Below are 21490 nucleotides of genomic sequence, written 5' to 3' on the forward strand. Positions count from 1 at the left end.
AATGTTGAAAAACATTTTATTTTTCAGAATTCACAGATGGATAGAAAGTTTACAACAGAATTAATTTGACATATAAATCTTCTGTAACATTATAAATGTCTTTATTTGATCAGTTTAATGAGTCCTTTTTAAGCAAATATTTCCAATGTGAAAAAGTTTTAGCCTTAAAGTAAATTAAATGAATAGTGTTTAGATCCATACATTGACTTATAGCAAAATATGCATTCAAGTGAGATTAAATGGATATTTTGGTATTTTACCAGTAGCCATTGACATCCATACTATTCTTTTCCATACTATGGAAAGTCAATGGCTACCGGCAACGGATCAGGGGCAACTATATTTCCTAAAATATCTTCTTTTGTATTCAGCACAAAAAAAAAAAAAGAAAGAAACTAATTAGGGCTGTCAAAAATAGCGCGTTAACTGCGTTAATTAGTTGTTTGTCGTTAATTACGTCAAATTTTTAACGCATTTCACGCATGCGCAGTGTGACAATTTATTCAGGTAAGGAAAGTCTCGTCGATCTCAGCGAAAACAGCAGCGAGCCCCGCGACGAAAACACAGAAGAAGCTTAAGGTTATACCCCAGTTACTCTCAAATACATTCATGCCAAGCTCGATAAACAGAGACTTTGGTAGTTGATACGCTGGAGCTTCTTCCTGTTATAGCGTCCTGTGTTTCACACTGTGCATGCGCAGAACGCCTACATGCAATGCAGCGAAAATTACAGCTGTTTGGAAAAGCATATGCATTTTTACTTGGTTTTACTGGCACTTGAAGCCTTCAGAACGTGAAAATATCGATCCTAAAGTATTGTGGCAGAGCAAATAGACACCTCCCAAAAACAAGAGTGCCCAGAGTGTAGAGGGCGCATGTTTGTGTTTATGAGTTCATTCTTTCGAGTTTCTCTATGCATAATTTCATAGATATGTGGCTATATTTAACCACTGGTTCACCTAAAACTCTTACACTATCTGTAGTTAAATGGCATGGTTTGATATAGTGCTCAGGTAAATTTGATTAAGTAAATGTTAAACTTTTGAAATTCCGAAAAAAAGAACCACATATTGATGAATCAATACATGAAAATTATGTATCTGTGTCTTGTTATTTATCTTTTGGTATTAATTTCAGAAAAAAAAAAAAAAATGGTTAGTATTCAGGTGTAATTGCAAATAGTGATTAATCCTGATTAATCCACTGAAAATTCTGATTAATTTGATTAAAAATTTTAATAATTTAACAGCCCTAAAACTAATACATGTTTGGAACAACTTTAGGGTGAATAAATTATGATATATATATATAGAGATTTTTTTTTTTTTTTTTTTCGGAGAGATTTCATACTCTAATGTTAAAATCATGGCCTGAAGAAAAACTAATAACTTGCTACTTATAAACTGCCCTACTTTTGGTTGAAATTAATTAATCATGTGTGAGAAATACCCCTGTAAGTAGTGCTACTGCAATCTTACATCCACACCAATAGGTGTCAGTATAACATCTGTGGTATCGGCCAGCACAACATAGAGTAAAATGGCTAAGTGCATGTTTACAGTACATGTATAATGAAATCTGTGTGCTAAAAGTGAAATCTGTTTCTTGATCATAGCTTGTTTGTGCTGAATAATTAACATTCATCTTGATTTGTGTCAGTCTGTGGCATCAGTGTCCAGTCTCTCACCTCATATCATCGATAGCAGTACAGTAGAGCTAGGTGAGATCAGGACAATATGAGTACAGTGAAGAGAGATTCGTACTGGCGTCCCTCCAAATTATATTTAGCTCTGCATCTGCTTCATGAGAGCGAGCGGGATTGGAGAGGGATCGGCCAGAGCCTCACTCCAGCCGATTTCTCTATGGAGAGCTCCAATTTTAGATGTACAGTATAGACAACACAGTGGAAAAATAACTTCAGCAAATCTCTATTGAGTTCAGACCTAAATTCCTGCATTAAAGAACTTTACAGCTGATCTGAGCAATAGAGAAATAAAGACAGTGCTCTCCTGATATTATGAGCAATTGGACATTAGTATAACAGCACAGACCAGGGCATTTGTGCATCAGACTCTCTGGATGCAGGTCAAACGTTCACAGAAAACAGAGACATTGGTGGAAAAAGTGTGCAAAGAGTTTTATTCATGAAACTCCTGAACAGCTTTTCTACTAACTCTAAATGTTTGGGAGAGACAATTGGTGCTCAGTGAAAAATTACAATATTCATACATTCATTTTAGAAGATCAAGGTGTTTTTTTTTTTTTTTAAGAATATTCGGAAAACCCACTTTTCTGAACTTTTGACCATGGTAATTTTGGTGGGTAAATATATTATTCACACAAGGTAATGGAAGAAATTCTAAACATTACTTTCTTTCTTCATAGTTTTTCAAAGCTTAAGAAAAAAAAAAGTATAGTTCATTGTTACTGTGTTAATGCAACCAGATTTAAAATTTTGTTAAATTAAGTCCTTTTTTTGCATGCTACTAAGCATGCTTTATAAAGTTGGTATATGTTTCCTGTCTTTTGCTGTGAATTTGCTGTAAAGTTTTTTTGCCCTTACATAAAACTCTCAATTCTTATTGGAATGAATGGATTACGCACACAAAATTTCACAGATCAACATATCCTGAAAAACTATATGATTATATAGAAAATGTGGCACGTGTGTTTTCTGCAGTGTCACAGTTTCTGTTCAGTCTCAGTTGAGTCATTCCTGATCCTGCTCTACTGCTGAACAGGTATTCACATAGAAAACAGCTATTCTGAACTGTATTACTGTTCTTACGGTATTTATGATCAAACAACTGCAGCCTCAGTGAGAAAAAGAATATTAAAAAGTATTAAAAACCTCAAGCATTTGAATGGTACAGTAGTTCATGTTTGGAAGCAGGTGTGCAAATTACAACCAGTCTTCTTAACTATCTTAACCAGAAAGACCATGCATGGTTGAGCAGAACTTTGTTTTGAACAGTATAGCTACAGAGACCAACACTAAACCAGCACTAACCAAGTTAAGCTGGTAAACCTTTAATATAAGGATCGATACTCACTATTAAATTATTAGTACTTATAAAGCACATATTATGCATGACCATATTCCACGTCCCTAATCCTTCCCGATAGCTAAACTTAACAACTACCTTACTATTAATGCAGCAAATTAGGAAATTGAGGTGATAAACCTGGATTTTAGTTTGTTAATAGCGAGAATTGGACCTTAAAATAAAGTGGGACCGTTAAGCCTGTAACAGAATGGAAACTTGTGTTGTCTAATTCTGCCATCAAATAGGAAGTACCCATTTGTAAATTTGGAAGTGCATTCTTCTGATTTTGGTCAAAGTATAAAATTTATGAGTTGTGCAATTTCATAAGGATTCCTCTCTTTTTTTTAGTTCCTGACAAGAACAGAGAGCTCCTTGCAACCAGACAAGAGCAAAATTAGGTAACTAATCCTATAATTAAGTGTTATCATTCTGGTGTAGTGATTTTGCAGAGTTAACGTTCCCCTCATTTAAAGGCTAAATGAGCAGTGGTTCCTGGCCTAAATTGCTCATCTTCTAGAATGTGCAAAATGTTCAGTCATGTGGTGACATTTATGTGCTCTCAAATCATCTGACATTACTTGATGGAGAACAAACTGGTCTTTTCTGGAGTGTTTCATATATATAAAACATTATGAAATACTGAAATGAATGGACTTGCCTTCTTGAAGTCCAGAGTGCACAGTTTAGCTTTCTCTCCGAACTGCCACTTGCACTGCGTGTCAGCGTCGTACAGCTCTCCGGGCAGTTTCTCAGGGTACTTGTACTCCTGGATGGCGTTAGGCTCGTCAGACAGACAGGTGGCCTGTGAAGTACTGAGACACAAACACTACTGTAAAACCGCTCAAGTCCCTTACAGTAGAGCAGGAACCATGACAACATAACAACTGGCGTTCCCTCGGCTACATTTAGACATCTCTCTTTTCAACACATCCTCTGACTTCATCATTACGTATGTTATTGAACGCTGCCGTTATTATACGGGCCGACAGCTAGGCTCCGTGTGTAAGCGATATCAAGGATCATGAGAAAGCATTTAACATTGTTTAATAGTGTGTGCTTCACACAATCAGACACACGGTGAAGCCCTGAACGAGCTTTGAGTAGTTTAGCAGGCGGTCCGGGCCGCTCGCCCGCTCCATGACGAGATTGGGTCAGTATGTGAGTCTGTGAGGGATGTATGTTTGTAATGGGGGTCACATCGACTGGTCTGTTAGGTCTAAATATGTGTAACACTCACATCTCCAAAAATATGTTAATACAGGTGCTGAATCAAAACTGACAATGGATGAATCTTAACAATAAAATCAGCACACTGCTGCACTCATGCAACACTTTACAAAAGAATACAAGCATTTAGAGCTGCAGGATTTGGTGGGATGCTGCGGGATCTAATTTGTTGATTCATTTGTTTATTGATTGATTGATTCATTTAAATATTTGTATTTTTTAATTTATACAAATGTTTGTGACTGTGATTGAAAAAAATGAAAAGAAAAGAAAAGAAAGAGGTTTGTAGGGCTGCAAAATTTTGTATGACTATAAAATTATACTAATAATAATACTGTCAGGGTTCTGGACTGTCTGTGTGTGTTTTGCTCCCCAGTTCTTTTCTGATTCTCATGGGGGAAATTAGCTCAGAATCAGAGAATCAGTCATACCCGACTGTTTCTGGCTGTGGCCCATCTCACCACTTACTGACGACAAGCTCTGTGTGTTCTATGATGCCAACCTCAACACTGCGTGCAGAGTGCCGTCGTCCGAAGATGGCCCTTGAGTCAGGGTGTGTGAGCTGGCAACAGTGCCTGCGATTAGGGATATTGCCGCAGATGGTGTAAGCACAGAGAGCTGACTATGGTGCGGCAAAAGTGACCATATGAGGAGGAGGATATCATTGACTGGGATCTGGATATCAATCTGATCTGGATATCAAACTGACCCCTCTCCTCTCTCCGTTGTCTCCGCTGGTCCCATCCAGCCCTCCTTCATTCATGGTTGCCTCCACTCAAAAATGCCTCCTTCACTGTTGTCCTCTGGCAGCCCGTCTGATCGCCCTCAGCCCACCATCTATGCGTTTCGATCCACGCGGGACTGCCATCCTCCAGTGTCGCCGTAGTCAGGGTCTCCCTCTCCTCTGCCTCCATCCTCCGAGGTCTGGGCTCCACCTCAGTCCATTGACCTGTCGTCTCCGCCATTGCTCCTAGCTCCCTTCTCTCTGTTGTGGCTCGGCAGTCCACAAGACCCACAAGATTTCTGAGCCTTCAAAATGGTTTCTCAGTTTGGTTCACTAGGCTACACAATCATGGGGAAGACTGCTGATCTGACAGTTGTCCAGAAGACAATAATTGATTCCCTTCACAAGGAGGGTAAGACACAAACATTCATTGCCAAAGAAGCTGACTGTTCACAGAGTGCTGTATCCAAGCATGTTGACAGAAAGTTGAGTAGACGGAAAAAGTGTGGAAGAAAAAAAATGCACAACCAACCCAGAGAGCCGCAGAGGATTGATTAGATATATTAGAAAATAGATTCAAGAATTTGAGTGAACTTCACAAGGAATGGACTGATGCTGGGGTGAAGGCATCAAGAGCCTCCACACACATGTCAAGGAATTTACTGAACCACAGACAACGTCAGAGGCGTCTTACCTGGGCTAAAGAGAAGAACTGGACTGTTGCCCAGTGGTCCAAAGTCCTCTTTTCAGATGAGAGCAAGTGTTGTATTTCATTTGGAAACCAATGTCCTAGAGTCTGGAGGAAGGGTGGAGAAGCTCATAGCCCAAGTTGCTTGGAGTCCAGTGATAAGTTTCCACAGTCTGTGATGATTTGGGGTGCAATGTCATCTGCTGGTGTTGGTCCATTGTGTTTTTTGAAAACCAAAGTCACTGAACACGTTTACCAAGAAATTTTGGAGCACTTCATGCTTCCTTCTGCTGACCAGCTATTTTAAGATCCTGATTTCATTTTCCAGCAGGATTTGGCACCTGCCCACAATGCCAAAAGCACCAAAAGTTGGTTAAATGACCATTGTGTGAGTGTGCATGACTGGCCAGCAAACTCACCAGACCTGAACCCCAGAGAGAAACTATGGGCTATTGTCAAGAAGAAGATGAGAAACAAGAGACCAAACAATGCAGATGAGCTGAAGGCCACTGTCAAAGAAACCTGGGCTTCCAGACCACCTCAGGAGTGCCACAAACTAATCACCTCCATGCCACGCCGAATTGAGGCAGTAATTAAAGCAAAAGAAGCCCCAACCAAGTATTGAGTACATGTACAGTAAATGAACATACTTTACAGAAGGCTAACAATTCTCTAAATTATTCTTTTTTTTTTTTTTTTAAATGGTCTTATGAAGTATTCTAATTTATTGCGTTAGTGAATTGGTGTTTTTTTTTTATTTTATGTAAGACAAAATCACCATATTTAAAGGAACCAAAGATGTAAACTACTTCAGTCTGTGCACTAAACTGATTTAATACACAAGTTTCACAATTTGAGTTGAATTACTGAAATGAACTTTTCCATGACATTCTAATTTATTGAGATGCACCTGTACAATACTAATATTTACGGCTGTCTAAATGTCTTCATTGTCATACCAAAATCAATCACTTGTTTACTTTACCTTTATTTTATAATTATTTAATTCAGTCACTGCTTTTGCAATTTAATAATCACACAAATTACACTGTCTTATTCCAATTAACTGGATTGCCCTACTTCTTCTCATCACTACCAAACAAGTTATGTTATGAAGCTCTCTGTCAGAATAGTCTGTCAGTTCTTTAGATCAATAACCGGTTGCAGCATTGGGTCTGTGTTGACTAGTAGTGGATGACTTCACTTGTGCTTGATCTTTATATGGTTACACTTTTTGATTTTCTGAACGACTGGTTAACTAGTACAAATGAGAAGTCACTCGAACACTATGTGTCTGTAAATGTTCTTGTTGCAGAACAATCAACTATAATTAGTCCAGCGATCCCAGAATCCCTCAGTGATTCAGTGCATCCTTCATGCAGCGCCTGTAAGTCCTGCTTCCAATTATCTGGAGATGGATCAGTGTGGCAGCATCTGGACTGCAGAGGCAGGAATGTTTGCGTCAGATGAATCTGATTCAGTTCCTCATCACCACTCAGTTCTCCCAGGGTCACCTCTTTAAGTTTCCTCCTCAGATTAAGACGAGCGACAGCTACAAGACAGAGCAGCTTGGGCCAGACTCCCTTTCAAGCTCTGTTTTATTAGTGATAAATGGAGACGAAGGATAGAAGGTCTGAGAGCAGCTACTTGAAGGTCTGTGATCTGCAGGCTATATGTCGACAGGCACATGGTGACGTAGGTGAGGCTGCAGATGAGGAATGGGAAACAGATGGGAGGACAGCTGATGGAGACAGAGTCGCCGTATTTATCTGCACACGCTGCTGTTTTTGGGGTGTCGTGGGTGTGGAAAGAGAACTGAGGGATGATCGCTCTGCACTTTGTTGCCTTCAGATGCCCAGACAGTCCCGGGAAAGCTGTGGTTCACAGGCAGACCCTGGTGACACTGAAGACGTTGCAGGTTTTCAGAACTAAGTGAGACGGAGGAATTCAAAACACTGACTCATTTGGCTAAAGCCCCATTCACACTTAAAGCAACAAAGCATCACACATTCATTTTCAATAGAAAACTGGATTTCCGTGGACATGAGTGACAGTGATTGGGATGCAGGCATGTCCAGGGATTTGAGAAAGTTGAGAAAAGTTTAGCATTATGCAAATAAAAGGGCAACTACTAATGAGAGTGAAGTCTGTGTATATAGTAATCTGAGAGATTTTTCAGCAGGAGGCCTTGTGTAGGGTGTATCCTTTTCTGCCCCCCCCCCCAAAAAAAAAGAAAACTCATGATGCAAAACATCCTAAAACTTACTATTTTACTTAAAAGGTTACTTAATATTCCATTAGTTAATGTTAGTTGTACATTCACATTCACAGTGCATTAACTAATGTTAACAAGCACAACATTTGATTTTAATTATGCATTAATAATTGTTGAAATTAACTAGCTGTAGAATTATTTTTTCATTCTTAGTTCATGTTAACTATTGTTAACGAATGCATCTTATTACAAAGTGTTACCAAAAAAAATAAATAAATAAATAAAAAAATAATAATTGTACCTAAAATAAATAGATAAATAAATAAATACAAGGCCAGCACACCAGTTCTGTTCATAGCTAAGCTTCGACAGCTCTTTCGGTCTTTATTTAAAAAAAAACATTTCACTGAAAGTTTGAGGTAGAATAGTTTGCAAGAGTGCGATTATAAACAATGAAGCTGTGAAAGCAACTATAGTAGATGGGTCTGATGACATTTAAGGTGCAACCTCTATGGTCCTATTTAGACAAGTGAAAGCTTTATAAAAATCATACTGATGTTTTTTATGTTTTAGTATAAATCAAGAAAACATCTTGAGCTTGTGTTTACCATAGACCTTATTTCTTAACCAAAAACCCTTAAAAAATGACTGACTTCAGCACATGGAACCGGAAGTGATTTAATGTAACTTGATTCTGAGTTTAAATTTAAAAATACATCACTCTATGCCATGTTGCTTGGTTTCACCTTTGTAATCAAATGACTTTCACTCCATTTCTCTCTTAAAATACAGCTGGAAACAGACCTTGTCCACCCACAGTTTCTATACCAGCCAGCAGTTCTTGCCTTGCAAACTGTAATGGGGGCAGTTGGGTTTTAGACCACATTCTAATTACGTGCATGCTAATTTTGCTAATAAAATGATTGTCTCGGTCTCATTGAGCTTTTATTATGTTTTGCACATGCTCAGTAAAATTATTTTAAAAGGACCTTAGTGTTGCTAGCGCTGTTTGAGCTACAGGAAGCAACAGAAAGCATACTTCCCTCAGCTTAATTTTCTAGATAACTGCACTATTATATCTTGAGACTGACAAGAATCCAACTGCAACTTTCAACCACGATGGTGTGTGCATCATGCTGCAGTGACCAATTTTAAAACCCTGCAGATTTCTGCAAGCACCGTTTTCTTCAGTCTCCACATGAAGAGTAGCTGGAAGGGGAGCTGTAGGAAACAGGTGAAACAGCTCCGAGCATCTGACAAATGCCTGGTATCGAATCCCTTCATCTGCTGAGGCCTAGAGCTGCTGATCCAGGCGGCAGTGAAGAAGATGAGCTCATCACGATAACGGAGCACAAGGCCGAATCATTTGACACGGCGGGTAATTTAAGGGCAACAGGTCAAGCCGATCCACTTTCACGAGCACAGACGTGGCTCTCAGACAGAAAGTGAAATTTAAAACCCACTGGAGCTGCTCACTTTTAGATATCAGAACCAAAAGAGCACTACAAATACTACTTTTAAAGATGAGGTTGGTGTCTAGACTCTCGCTGGACTCATGCTGGATGATTCTGCATGGATGACTAATGGACAGGAGATGCTCAGTAAAGGGCACAGTTGTTAATATCTTTGCACTTCTCATGCCGCTTTGGGCTGCCAATGGGTAAAGCATGTGATTCTGAGATAGACTTTCCAAGTGACTCAAAGTTCATTACAAATATCAGCCGCAACACGGTAACTGCATGGATGCATTATAAAAAAAATATTGCTCATGATACAGGCATTCCTAAATGTTTTTTGGGAAATTATTTCTAGATGTCAGAAGATACCTCACCTTAGAAATCGGTTTAGATATTGTCGGCTACAGGATGACCAGGAGAATAAGCCATTGTGTCCTGCCAAGGTAGGAGACATAATATTTCCAACTGACTTCTTGCACACGTTTCCTTCGCCATCATGGACCATTCCAAAGCTGTGAAAAAGAAGGCTTTTGTTAATCCGGATTTGAAGGACTCAAACAAAGGGTTAATTATAAATTCAGCTCTTACTTGTGGCCAGATTCGTGGGCGATGGTGAAGGCCAGACCGAGACCCGTGTCCTCATTGATCGTGCAGCTGCGGTACTTACTACACATCCCGCTGATTGGAGCAAAACCTGAAATCAAAACAATAAATGGATGAAAGAATGAGCGATGAGGGGTGTGTAAGCCTAGGCTAGAGTAAAACTGCAAGATATTATGAAGTACAACTCATAAAAGAAGAAAAAAAAGAGTCTACACCAGAATCAGAATAAATCTACACCAGATCACCTCATATAGTCTGACCATACACCAATGATCAAAAGTTGGTGGATTTTTTTTTTATATTGTAAAAAAACAAACAAACAAAAACTGTAATAATATTACAAAGTAAAATGTCTGTTTTCTAGGTGAATCTCTGTTAAAGTGTAATTTATTTCTGTGATGCACAGCTGTATTTTCAGCATCATTCCTCCAGTCTTCAGTGTCACATGATCTTCAGAAATCATGAAAATATGATGATTTACTGCTCAAGAAACATTTCTGATTATTATCAGTGTTGAAAACAGTTGTGCTCCACAATATCTTTGTGGAAACTGTGATTAATTAGATTTGTCAGGAGTAGAAAGTACAGATGAGTAGAAAGTACAGAAGAACAGTATTAAAAAAAAAAAATCTTTTGTAACATTATAAATGTCTCTACTCCCACTTTTGATCAATTTAATGTCCTTTAAGTATTAATTTATTAAAACCCCTTTATTTATTATTTAATTTTTTTATTAAATAAGTCAATACAATCTTATGCTGTGTTTCCACCGAAATTACCCGGAACATTTGTACCAGGAACTTTTTTTCCCAGGAATTTTTTCCCCCCCAGACCTGTTGCTTTCTGTGTTTCCACCGCGGTGTGAAGATTAGGCAAATAGACCTGTGACGTAGGTCAGCGCGCATTTCTCAATACAAAGTACCGCTGATTTTGGATGTGCATCCTCGGTAGTTCGGACTTTGCTTATTTGACTCAGGAGTGTGATGTCCGCGACGACGCGATTCCGGTAATTCTGCAAACAGCAGTGTACTTGATAACATCAGTCAGCTCGCCTTGACTTCTGCAATTTTCCTCTCTGTATATTTACTAAAACTGAATAGGATATCAAATACCACTGCCTCCTTTCGTTTTCATTTTAAAATTAAAACAGCTGCAGAAATGTACTTAGTTCAGGGGGATAGATATAGATATATATATATATATATATATATATATATATATACACAGCCATTACAATGAAACAAAACATTATATAAATTTGCCTTTTTTATTTTCATTTTAACATATATTGAATAAATTGAATACAGACCAAAGAAAACCTGTTAGATTTACCCCGCAGCTAAATTATATTTTATGTTTAACCACTAAAGAGACATCAGAGCCAGCGACACACATCAGAAGGTCTAGCCGAGGTGAGGTTGCTCTCGGCGGATAGATGATCACTGAGCTCCCGCTGGTCGCGTGGAGCTGACCGTCTCTGAGATCGGCGCTGTCTTTATAAATAAACCACAGATTTGAGTTTTAAACAACTACATTCTCGCCTGAAATACTTTTAAAATTACATTTCATGACACAATAACAGTAATATTTTGAAAATGTTGATCCGAATAAATGGTGGTTGAACTCAACCAATCAGGATGTTTAGCGCCCAAGTCCCGCCCCCGAAAGTTAAGGAACTTTGAAAAAGTACCACCTCGCCACCAGGGACTTTCTTAGGGGCATTTTTTTACCCGGAACTTTATTTAGTTCCTGGTACCTGTGGTGGAAACACACCAAGTACTGGACCAAAGTCCCTAGTTCCTGGGTAAAGTTCCTGCGGTGAAAACGGGGCATTAATGACTCCAAATCTTTGAAGCACCATTATGCATAAAATCCATATTGCTGAGAAGGGAGGGCAGTAAATACAAGATGTTTTACTGTGAGAGACTGATGAACTGCTGTAATCAGATCAAGGTTTCGAGTGCATATGTTTCACCACTGCTAGTTCAAGAGCTAGAGATCAAATACAGAGTCCATTTCAGGAAATCTGAACAGATATATGAGTTACTTTAACTAGTACGAATCTGAAAAACATTATATACCAAGCTGTCAACAGATAGGAGTAGTATATTAACTGTAGAAAGTTCTGTCTGAGATCTAAGGGAACTGTATTTTTTGACAAATAATGACTTTCTAGCTCTTTAATACAAAACCTGTGGAGATGAAGTCCAGTGTATGTTGGACCAAAGTCAAACCCCAAAAGGACCAAAGGAGACTGATTTATTATATTTTGATTTAATCGCATAATATATGTGCTGTTTTATGACACATATACAGAGAGTGATTAAATACTTCCATGTATTGCACAAATTGCACCAGAATATGTGGTGATTTATATGTGTGTCTTCTGGCCTTACTGAAAATCTCAAGTGGGACAAAGAAGAACAAAAAAATATTCTAGTGTTGTAAAATAAATAAAATAAAGTCATGTTACTAAAACATGATGCCATCTCATAAATGAGCTTTTAACACTATAACAAATATGTACTTCAATCTCTTTCTCTTAAGATGCTGTCGTGCAGAAATGATGCATGAAAAATTCAAAGCATATGGTGGTTTTCTCAGACTATGTAAATAGTGTATGCTATATTAAAGGTTCAGCGGAGCTCTTTAATCTTCCAGTTCATGACCTGTAAGGGATGTGAAATCTCCCAGAACCCCTGACCTCTTGACCTCCGAGCGCGAGTCTGCACTCAAGTGTTAATCATTGACACTCCTTAGCAGCCTTTGAACCGCGGCCTTGCATTTGAGGGGCATGGCTAGCTTTGCTAATGGGGTTAGCAGGGAAAGATTCTTTTATGTGGCACAGGGTGGAGACCACAGCTTGAGCTCTCACAGGAAACAGGTTATTAGAGAAAAAGCTTCTTCTCACTGTACCTCTAATAATTTAACAATACAGCAGAAGCTGAGTGGAGCAGTTAATGATAACTAAGTGCAGACATCACCATACAAACAGCATATATTAGGTCATTAAGCTTAAGTGTCAGAACAAACCAATGATTTTATAACTCTTTAAAGTGTGTTTTTGGCTTATACTGTAACATATGGGTGTGAATGCAGCATTAGTGGAGGTTTTTAGTTACCAATGCCACTGCACATTACATTCACATTTATGCATTTATGCATTTGGTAGACTCTTTAATCCAAAAAAACTTATATTGCATTCAAGGTACACAATGATATTTGTATTATTTATTGTTTAAATGTGCTTATCGCCATGAGCCATGATTAAGCAAGTAATATTTGTAAGGGCTTGGAACTGGCACTGACCCCAACCCCCCATTTTTTTAAAAAAGTTGTTTTTGAGAAGAAAACATTAACAGGTAATTTCGAAAAAAAAAACAAACAAAAAAATCTCCAGGTCAAAATGGTATAAGGGTTAAATTAATTTATATAAATAAATAAATAAATAAATAAATACAATGACAATAAAAATAATAATAATCATAATAATGTGTAGTCAAGTATTTGTCAACTAAATTGCCTTTTTAATCTAAATAGCTTCAGAAAATAAAGTACAAACATCAAAAAACATTACGTGCAATAAAACAAAAAGTGCTTTAAATGTGTAATTGCAAAGAGCTTCTGAAACTACGCAGGTTTGCCAGACAAGAGCATTGAGCGGCGTTTCTCTTCTTCTCAACATTAATGCCGTTTTTGTTATTAATAACATCAAAGACAATGGCAGATCTCTTTAGACTGCATTTATGCTGACTTTTAAACTTTTTATTTCTACATTTTCTATGTTTTGTCCCATATGATTACAATCCCTTAAGAAAGAACTGTGTTTACGTAATTTTTTTGCATCATACAACCATGATGTCTTAAAATGCACTCCCTCGTGAGGTGCTGCAAAAGATGTGACTAGCGCATGTTAGATCAGCAGATGTTGTCCTTACCCAGAGTGTCACATGGTTCATTCTTCCAGGAGCAGATATCCAGACCAGTTAGCAGGATGGCATGATCATGCCGGCGACCTTCTCGTCCAGCCAATCCCGACTGCCACTGGCAGAAACTGTTCAGAGTGTGATCCGCATGATGGTTAATCACTAGCCCATCCTGAGGGAGCAGAGAGTTAACTAGAGTCAAGAGCAGAATGAAGTCAAAAGAATGAAACACTGACATGCCGCCGGTGACTAGTGTTGGAAGAACAACTCAAACTGCTTATCATGCACTGGACCGAGTAATTACCAGCTACCTCTACTGACCCCACCTCTAAATGAGTCTATGGGTAATTAGCCCATCATCACTGATCCTGAGTGACTGTGGTTAATTATTCCAATCAAAAGGGGGATAAGGCCAATTTTCTGCATTCCTCGAGAACTTCATTAACATTAGCACAGGTGTATCAGTAACGGAGCCCTTCAGCCATTTGCTGGCCTGCTTTTGGCTGGAATCCAATGGAATGTTGTGTATCCAATTAAACTGTCTTCGTAAAAATGAGACCTGTTCAGATAGAGCGCCTTAAAGAGAACAAAGGAGACAAGCCTCTCAAGGAGGATAAAATCCACCTTCTGAAGCAATGTTTCATTCAATTTCAAAGCTCTCTGTTGTCTAAACCTCTCACGGTCCATGACGTCAATCACCTCCAGAGGGCTTTAAATCTAATTTATTGTTGGTTTAACATATTCACTTGAATGCACATTAACAATGTAATAGAGCCAAGATCTTCTGCTTTGTTTTTAAATATATTCAGTCAATACAATTCATGGCATCTCAAACTCACCTGGTCTTCATCCAACAGTATTAGTCCAACAATTACAACATTGATGTCACCTCCAATCGTGCCATCTTTGAAAAGTGTTGAGACCTTTGTGGAGATAAGCAACAGTGCAGAAAAATCAGCTTTAGGATGGTGCATCTATATGGAGGCATCTAAACCCCAATGAGCAGAGCAATCATAAGTGTCTCTTCGGAAAAATGAGAAGCATATGGCTGGGATGTTTCTTCAAAGTTCTTCAAAGCCTCACCTCTATGGAGGCATACCATATGTACTTAAGGGAATCCCTAATCTCACATTTCAGTGTCCCTTGAAACAGAGCTGAAGATAAAGTCCTTAAGATGGTTTAAAAAGCTCAGGTATCATAAATACAAACACTGAGTCCCAATACGAGGTCTTTCATTCCTACTATTTTGGCTTTGTTTCCACTGACACCAACATAAGAGACATCCAGTTTGGTTTCAGGTGTCAGTATTTCACAAATCCTTTGTAACCCAGAACTCTTAAAACACTTGCACTAAGTCTGAGTTTGATGGATATGTTCATAACATGTAACACAATCCTATTTCCATTAGTCTAAAAGAGTGTTCTCATCATTGCTTAAATTTTTCACTGTGCTCAACCCAAAGAGACTCACTTTGACTTTTAGCAATCATTAACTAGCCCATTTGGTCAACCAGATATGCCACAGTGAAGTGAAAACACATGCTCTGACCTCAGCTTGACATCATTCTCCATGCATTCAGAGAATACTCAAAATACACGGAAAACTGGGAAATGGATAGACAAATGGATGAACAGATGGATTCATTGATAACTGAATCAATGCATGGATAGATGGACGGATGCATAATGGATGCCTGAATTAATCGATGTATGTACTATATGGACAGGCGCATGGATGACTGAATAGATGATAGATGCCTGGGTGCATGGATGGATGGACATATGGATGGATAGATGCATGAATGAATGCATGTATGGATGCATAGAGTGATGAATGGATTAATGGATGTATGGATAGATAGATGGATGCATGGATGGATGCATGGAGGCATCAATGAATGCATGTACGGGTGCATTGATGGATGAAAGGATTCATGAATGTATAGATAGTAAGATGGATGGGCAAATGGATAGATGACTTACCATGTTAAGAACAGTAAGGACATATGTGGTTATATTCTTATGGCCATGATTGTCCATCATCTTGGGGTCGACCACCACCAGGGTCTCCACATTCAGCCTCTGGTGCTTTTGAGGTTTGAACATAATGGCTCGTTTCCCTCTGGGCATGAACTTATATTCATCCGAAAAAATATAGATATCGTCCTCAGGAGGTTTAGGCATGTCTGAAACACAGGACCAAGATGACATCAATGCTAAGTCACACAATCAGTGCTGGTTCCCCAAAGAAAATGCATTACTAGTTCAGCAAAAAGTTGAATCTGTGTCTTGAAAACTCTGGCCCATACATGACATTAATGCATGACATGTGTGTCAAAATGTATTAGCTGTTACCTCATATCCCACATAAGATTTGGTTACTTGGTTCGTAAAATATTATTCAGGGTTCAAATGCAATGTGAAGATGTGGTGTTTGTTTAAAGAAGCTGAAGTTTATTTATCCCTGACCAAACACATTACAGGTGTGCTGATGTCATGAAATCATGGTCAAACTGACCCTTGAACAGCTGTGACCTCTTTACATACGAAAACATTGTTTAAAGTATGCCCTCCATCCCTTCTAATGAGCATTTTTAACAGTACAGCACCATGTAATGGAACACAGCTTAGTGTTAGGGACTCTGAAGGTGCGGTTGGAGAGAGAATGTCCTTACATACATTTCTTCCGTCTTCCACAGAAGTGTTGTCTCTGCCGTGTGCCGCCATGCACCGTACTCTGGTACTCCTCTGAATCGGTCTGTGTGGTTCTCCATAGATATGGGACAGCTGAGTGTTTTCTGCTGACTGTCTTTGGCCCAGTGGACCTCCTGTTTCTGCCTGTGTTTGTCTGTGCTGGAGTGGGTCTCTTGTATAGGATGTGGGGATGGTGGTCTGATGGGGCTGTAAAGTTCTCCAGAAGTGCCTGATGTGGGTGAAGTGGCTTCAAGAAGTAATCCGCATCCTGAGTTCTTATCAAACCTGACTAGAGAGAAAACACACTGGTCAATGCCTCGGCATCTGATCAAGAAACTCTGCACTCTTCATGCTGCATATTCACAACATGTGTATATGTCCATTCCTGAAGCAAACAGCAGTGCTTCCAAGGCAGCAAAAGAGGGAGAATAATGAAAGCTCATCCAGAGAAAATACATCTAGGGCTACATAATAATAACATCGATTTTTTTGATATGGCTTAATGTGTGAGTCAAATCTATCTATCTATCTATATATACCACTGTTTTTGACCAATTTATTTTGCCGGTTTGTCAGCAGAGTAGAAGAGTGAAGAGTGAAGAGATCCTCCGTTCATTTTTGCATGTGTTTCAGCATCTCAAAGCAGCTTGATATATATATACATAGATATAGATATATAGATATAAATATAGATATATGCTTGAGTTGTCATATATCACTGTTTTTGTTTTTATAATTCTGTTAACTGTTGTTGTAATGAATGAATGCCCACATTTTCAAGATTTTCCCAAATTATTAAGCACTAATAGAATGGTCTTCAGAGTAAAACATAATTTTCAGGTCTTTAAAACTATTTTCTATGCAGATGTAATACCAAAGAAAATTGCCCTAATCAATCTAGAATGATTACTTCTACTAAACATAGCTGTAATGTGTTGAATATTTTATTTTTTCATATTGCAGGAAGACAAGATATTGCAACAACATTTTTCCTAACATCATGCAGCCTTAACATCTACTGATATTTACCAAAATTATGCAAATTTTGGGTGAAAACTGACGAATGCGTAGTGCGAATTTGTGTAGTGCAAATAAATCTGACCAACAGAGGTATTAAACATCACAAGCTGAAATCTGATGCACAAAACTTAAGCTCCACTGTTTGCAGTAATTGAATTAATTTCATAAGCTGCAAGCCTAGTGTGGCCACAGTTAACAATGACTACAAGTGATTAAATAGATGTGAAAGATAACACACCAATCAAAACTCAGTATGCAAACAGATGCAGGACAGAAGATCAATTGCATTTCAATGAATTAATCTTAATTTAATGTTTAAAAAATGTAATAGAAAACAGCACATCTGATCTAAAAATCAAAGTCTGAATGGAGTCTGTACATTAAGTTCAGGCTGAATGCATTACATTGTGTAAGAGGTTGAGAACAGACGCTGAGCCGGATGATTGAGGAACACCAGCACAGGGTTTTATGAGCACTGTCATAATGTTAATGTGCTTTGGAACATAAAACAGACACTTTGTTAATGTTCTCAAGACGCGTTTAGATTTTAAAAAGCAAAACCCATCTGGATTAAAGATATATTTGGAGTCTGATTTCCCAAGCGTGATTCCTAAAGAAGCAGTAGAGATCACACTGGAGGTGCAGTACTTGCACATCAGGCCGACTCTGAGCTCAGTTTATGACATAAACACCCAAATTACACTTCTTTGGAGAGCTGCGCTGTCATTAACCCTAATAAGCTTCACATCCCTCACAATCTGGAGATCCCATGGACTCTTCAAACACTCATCCAAACGTCACGCCAGGTCAGAGCGAGAACTCGTTTGCGTCCCTGATTCAGCGTGGTCTGATAATTATCCTCAATTGGGCTCAGAGGATAAACTCCTCTCCAAACAAACAGAAAAACCCTTCTGAGAACCTGTTTGAACCCAATGTGCATCTGATTATCATGCATTGCTGCCAACAACACTTAAGTTCATCGCGAGGCAATCACACACACAATAGGCTGTAAAACATGTGCTGAACTCTGGGAAGAGAAGACAGAGGCAAAGCGGGTTGCTTTTGAGTTGAGGATTTATGCATGAGAGTGAATAAGAGACACATTCAGCACTGTCTGGATGACACAAGTACAATCAAGGACTGAAGTCTCTAATGTGTGTTTAAGGTCAATTTGATGCTCCATAATGTGAGCTGAACAGATGTTTATGTGTACCCGCCTTTTCACAGTCATCTACATCCTATAAACGCTTACATCAGTGTGACTTTGAAGAGTGTATGTCCTGTCTACAGAGGTTAAAGTTGATCTATCCTGCTGAAAACACTGGTTTATGCTCTTTATTTTCCACTTTTTTCTTCCAGACTGTGATGCCTACACAGGCGAGCAGGGATCTGGTCTCACTGGCTCAAGGAACGCTGCCTTCACTCCACACTTAAGTTATCAGCGAATGAAACCATGCAGGTCTCGCCAGACTAAATAACCCCAATCCAAGATCACAGTGTGTATAGAGGATACACATCTCATCACGTAATTAATGCCTGTATGGGAGGTAACTGCTGACAGATTTCAACACTTTTCAAACAACGCTAGAGTGAACCGCCCACGATGTGCAATGATAATTAGATATTTTAATTAACACAGCACACATTCTGTACATTTACAGGGAAGTACTGAAAAAGGGGGGTTGCCAACTTGCAAGCATTTGCAGTGAAACACTACAGTATGTCTCAGGGAAAATAAAAAGACAACGCGAAATAAGAGGGCACAACCAGGCCTTAATATTTAATATTTTAAGTTGCAATTATAATTTCCATTTTGAGACAGTTTGCCATAACCAAGTTTAACTGAATCAAACTACAGGTATTTCAAAGTGCAGACAGTTGCATGTCAGTCAGCACATAACGGATCTGGAATGTGAGATGCAACCATCCAGACTGCGATGCCTTTGACACAATGAAATAAGTAAATGCTAAACTGTTTTCTAATAAAATCACATTGATATCAAGCACATCAAGGCCAGCTCAGTAGAGCCGTTTGGATCTTATGGTGCCACCGATTGCTAATACAGTTAACTGTTGCTATGTTCAGAGCGGAGAGCGGCAGATGCAACTTTCAGTGAGTTGGAAAAAAATGGCATTCTCAAAAATTAGAAAGTTGACGGGTCCTTTAAATGCTTGACATTTAGTTGTGTCAGATAACAAGTTTCAAATGATACAATAATTTTTTTATTATGATTTAAGGAGGTCTTAAATTTGGGGATGATTAAACTTCAAACTGCTTCTCAATGAATGCATCTTTGTGAGAATTGAGATGTGCTCTTGCTGCTCAACTGGCAGTCCCAGCACGTTATAAAGAGCGAGACACAATAAATAACATATAACATCACAAACAAATGCCATCATCCTTTTAAAACAATATTTCATTTTATTATAGACAATATTTCCATAGTATTTGTGTATTATGTATTTGTGAAATTGATCCTTTGCCAAAGTTAATTATTTTTAATATGCCAAACAGCCGGCTTTCTCCATGTATTTGTCACTTCATTAAAATCATGCAAAACAAAATGACAAATGTTAAATGTACACAAGCACCACATATTTGCCTGCTTGCAGCAGGAATCTCTTAAGCGATTACAAATTTAAAGCTTACAGGCTTCCGTTCACCATCCGCCAGCAACGTCTTCTGGGATTTCTAACAGTTCAATTCCAAAGCCACTAGAAGGCAAGCCAGTAAACTTTAGCCAAAAAAGCATAACGGCTAATGTTAACGCTTCTGGTTTGGCAATACGCGGGAAAGGAGACCAGAGGCCATTTTGTTCATGGATGTCAGTGGAGGAGAGGCTTCACTACACAGAATAAACATCTTTTTAGAGGAAACTGCTCATCATTTAATGAATCAACATCCTATTGGCTAATCTTGAAACATGTTTTACACAAAAAATACTTTTGGATTAAACTATTTTTAGAAAAAAAAGGGCCATTTTATAAGAGACGTCACTAACTTTTTGCGACAGGTGGGATACAGTTTATGCCATTTCTCATTAATTCCTAAGGTATCCGTAAATGGCGACTGAGTGTCACACAACTCTGACTGAAATTCAATGACACCGAGGCTGTAATGTGAAAGGCAGAGAATGAATGTATGTCTGCTGTTTTTGTTCAGACCAATGTGAAAATCAACCCATGTTTTTACGCAGAAAACATGCAGAATTGTAAATTGGTGGATTGGATTTAAAAGAAAAAAGATTATTCTAAAAAAATGTTTCAATTTTTTTTCATTACTATAATAACTGATTGATAATTATTGTTTCAATTAATATAATAATTGATACTTTTGACTCCGTGGTTTAAAGGCTTTAATGTGAAGGTTTTTTTTTTTAAACCTGTGTCTGAACTCTAAATCATGCTTTTTATTTAATTTTTAATTTTATTTGTGCAAGTCTTAAAAAAAGGCCTTAAAAGTCTTACTTAATCTGAGTTTAAATATCCTGCAGATACCCTGGTCTGGCAAAAACCATCAGTTTATGTTTTTGGTATATAGTTGTCCAAACCTCGGCTGGTGAGAAGGATTCATTACTGAATCTCAAGCAATTTTAATTTTGTTGTGTCTAGTACAACATTAAGCTGAAGTGTTTGGGTTTGCATTATTAAGATGAACTTAAATATGAACTGGTGGAACCTTGTGATGAACTGGTGGTGACAACCTCAGTCCTTGTCAGTCCATGTCATTAAAATCTCACTGCGGCCAGGCAAGCAAAGCTATCAACCCTGTGAAAGGCAAAACTGTATCGAACAACACATCTGATTCATTAATTCACACAAAGCTGTGAACATGGATGATTGTAAAAAGAAAATCTTGGATGAGAAATTATATCAATCCATGTTGATGA

The 21490-nt window shown here is 38.3% G+C and overlaps 1 protein-coding gene across 2 annotated transcripts in view; it reads right to left on the reverse strand.

Moving 5' to 3' along the window:
* The window catches only part of LOC128030921 (A disintegrin and metalloproteinase with thrombospondin motifs 16), a 74380-nt gene that overhangs the window by 34587 nt on the left and 18303 nt on the right, over positions 1 to 21490 (reverse strand). Inside the window, exons 4-10 of one of the 2 annotated variants that reach the window (XM_052619009.1) lie at positions 16566 to 16869; positions 15870 to 16072; positions 14727 to 14810; positions 13900 to 14059; positions 9947 to 10052; positions 9733 to 9870; positions 3706 to 3859 (exon numbers count right to left, since the gene is read on the reverse strand). In XM_052619009.1, coding sequence (XP_052474969.1) covers positions 3706 to 3859; positions 9733 to 9870; positions 9947 to 10052; positions 13900 to 14059; positions 14727 to 14810; positions 15870 to 16072; positions 16566 to 16869 — 1149 coding nt within the window. Of the gene's footprint in view, positions 1 to 3705; positions 3860 to 9732; positions 9871 to 9946; positions 10053 to 13899; positions 14060 to 14726; positions 14811 to 15869; positions 16073 to 16561; positions 16870 to 21490 lie in introns of those variants that run through there. The other variant, XM_052619010.1, reaches the window with a different exon arrangement.

The sequence above is a fragment of the Carassius gibelio genome, chromosome A16 (assembly GCF_023724105.1).
Source record: "Carassius gibelio isolate Cgi1373 ecotype wild population from Czech Republic chromosome A16, carGib1.2-hapl.c, whole genome shotgun sequence".
Lineage (NCBI taxonomy): Eukaryota > Metazoa > Chordata > Actinopteri > Cypriniformes > Cyprinidae > Carassius > Carassius gibelio.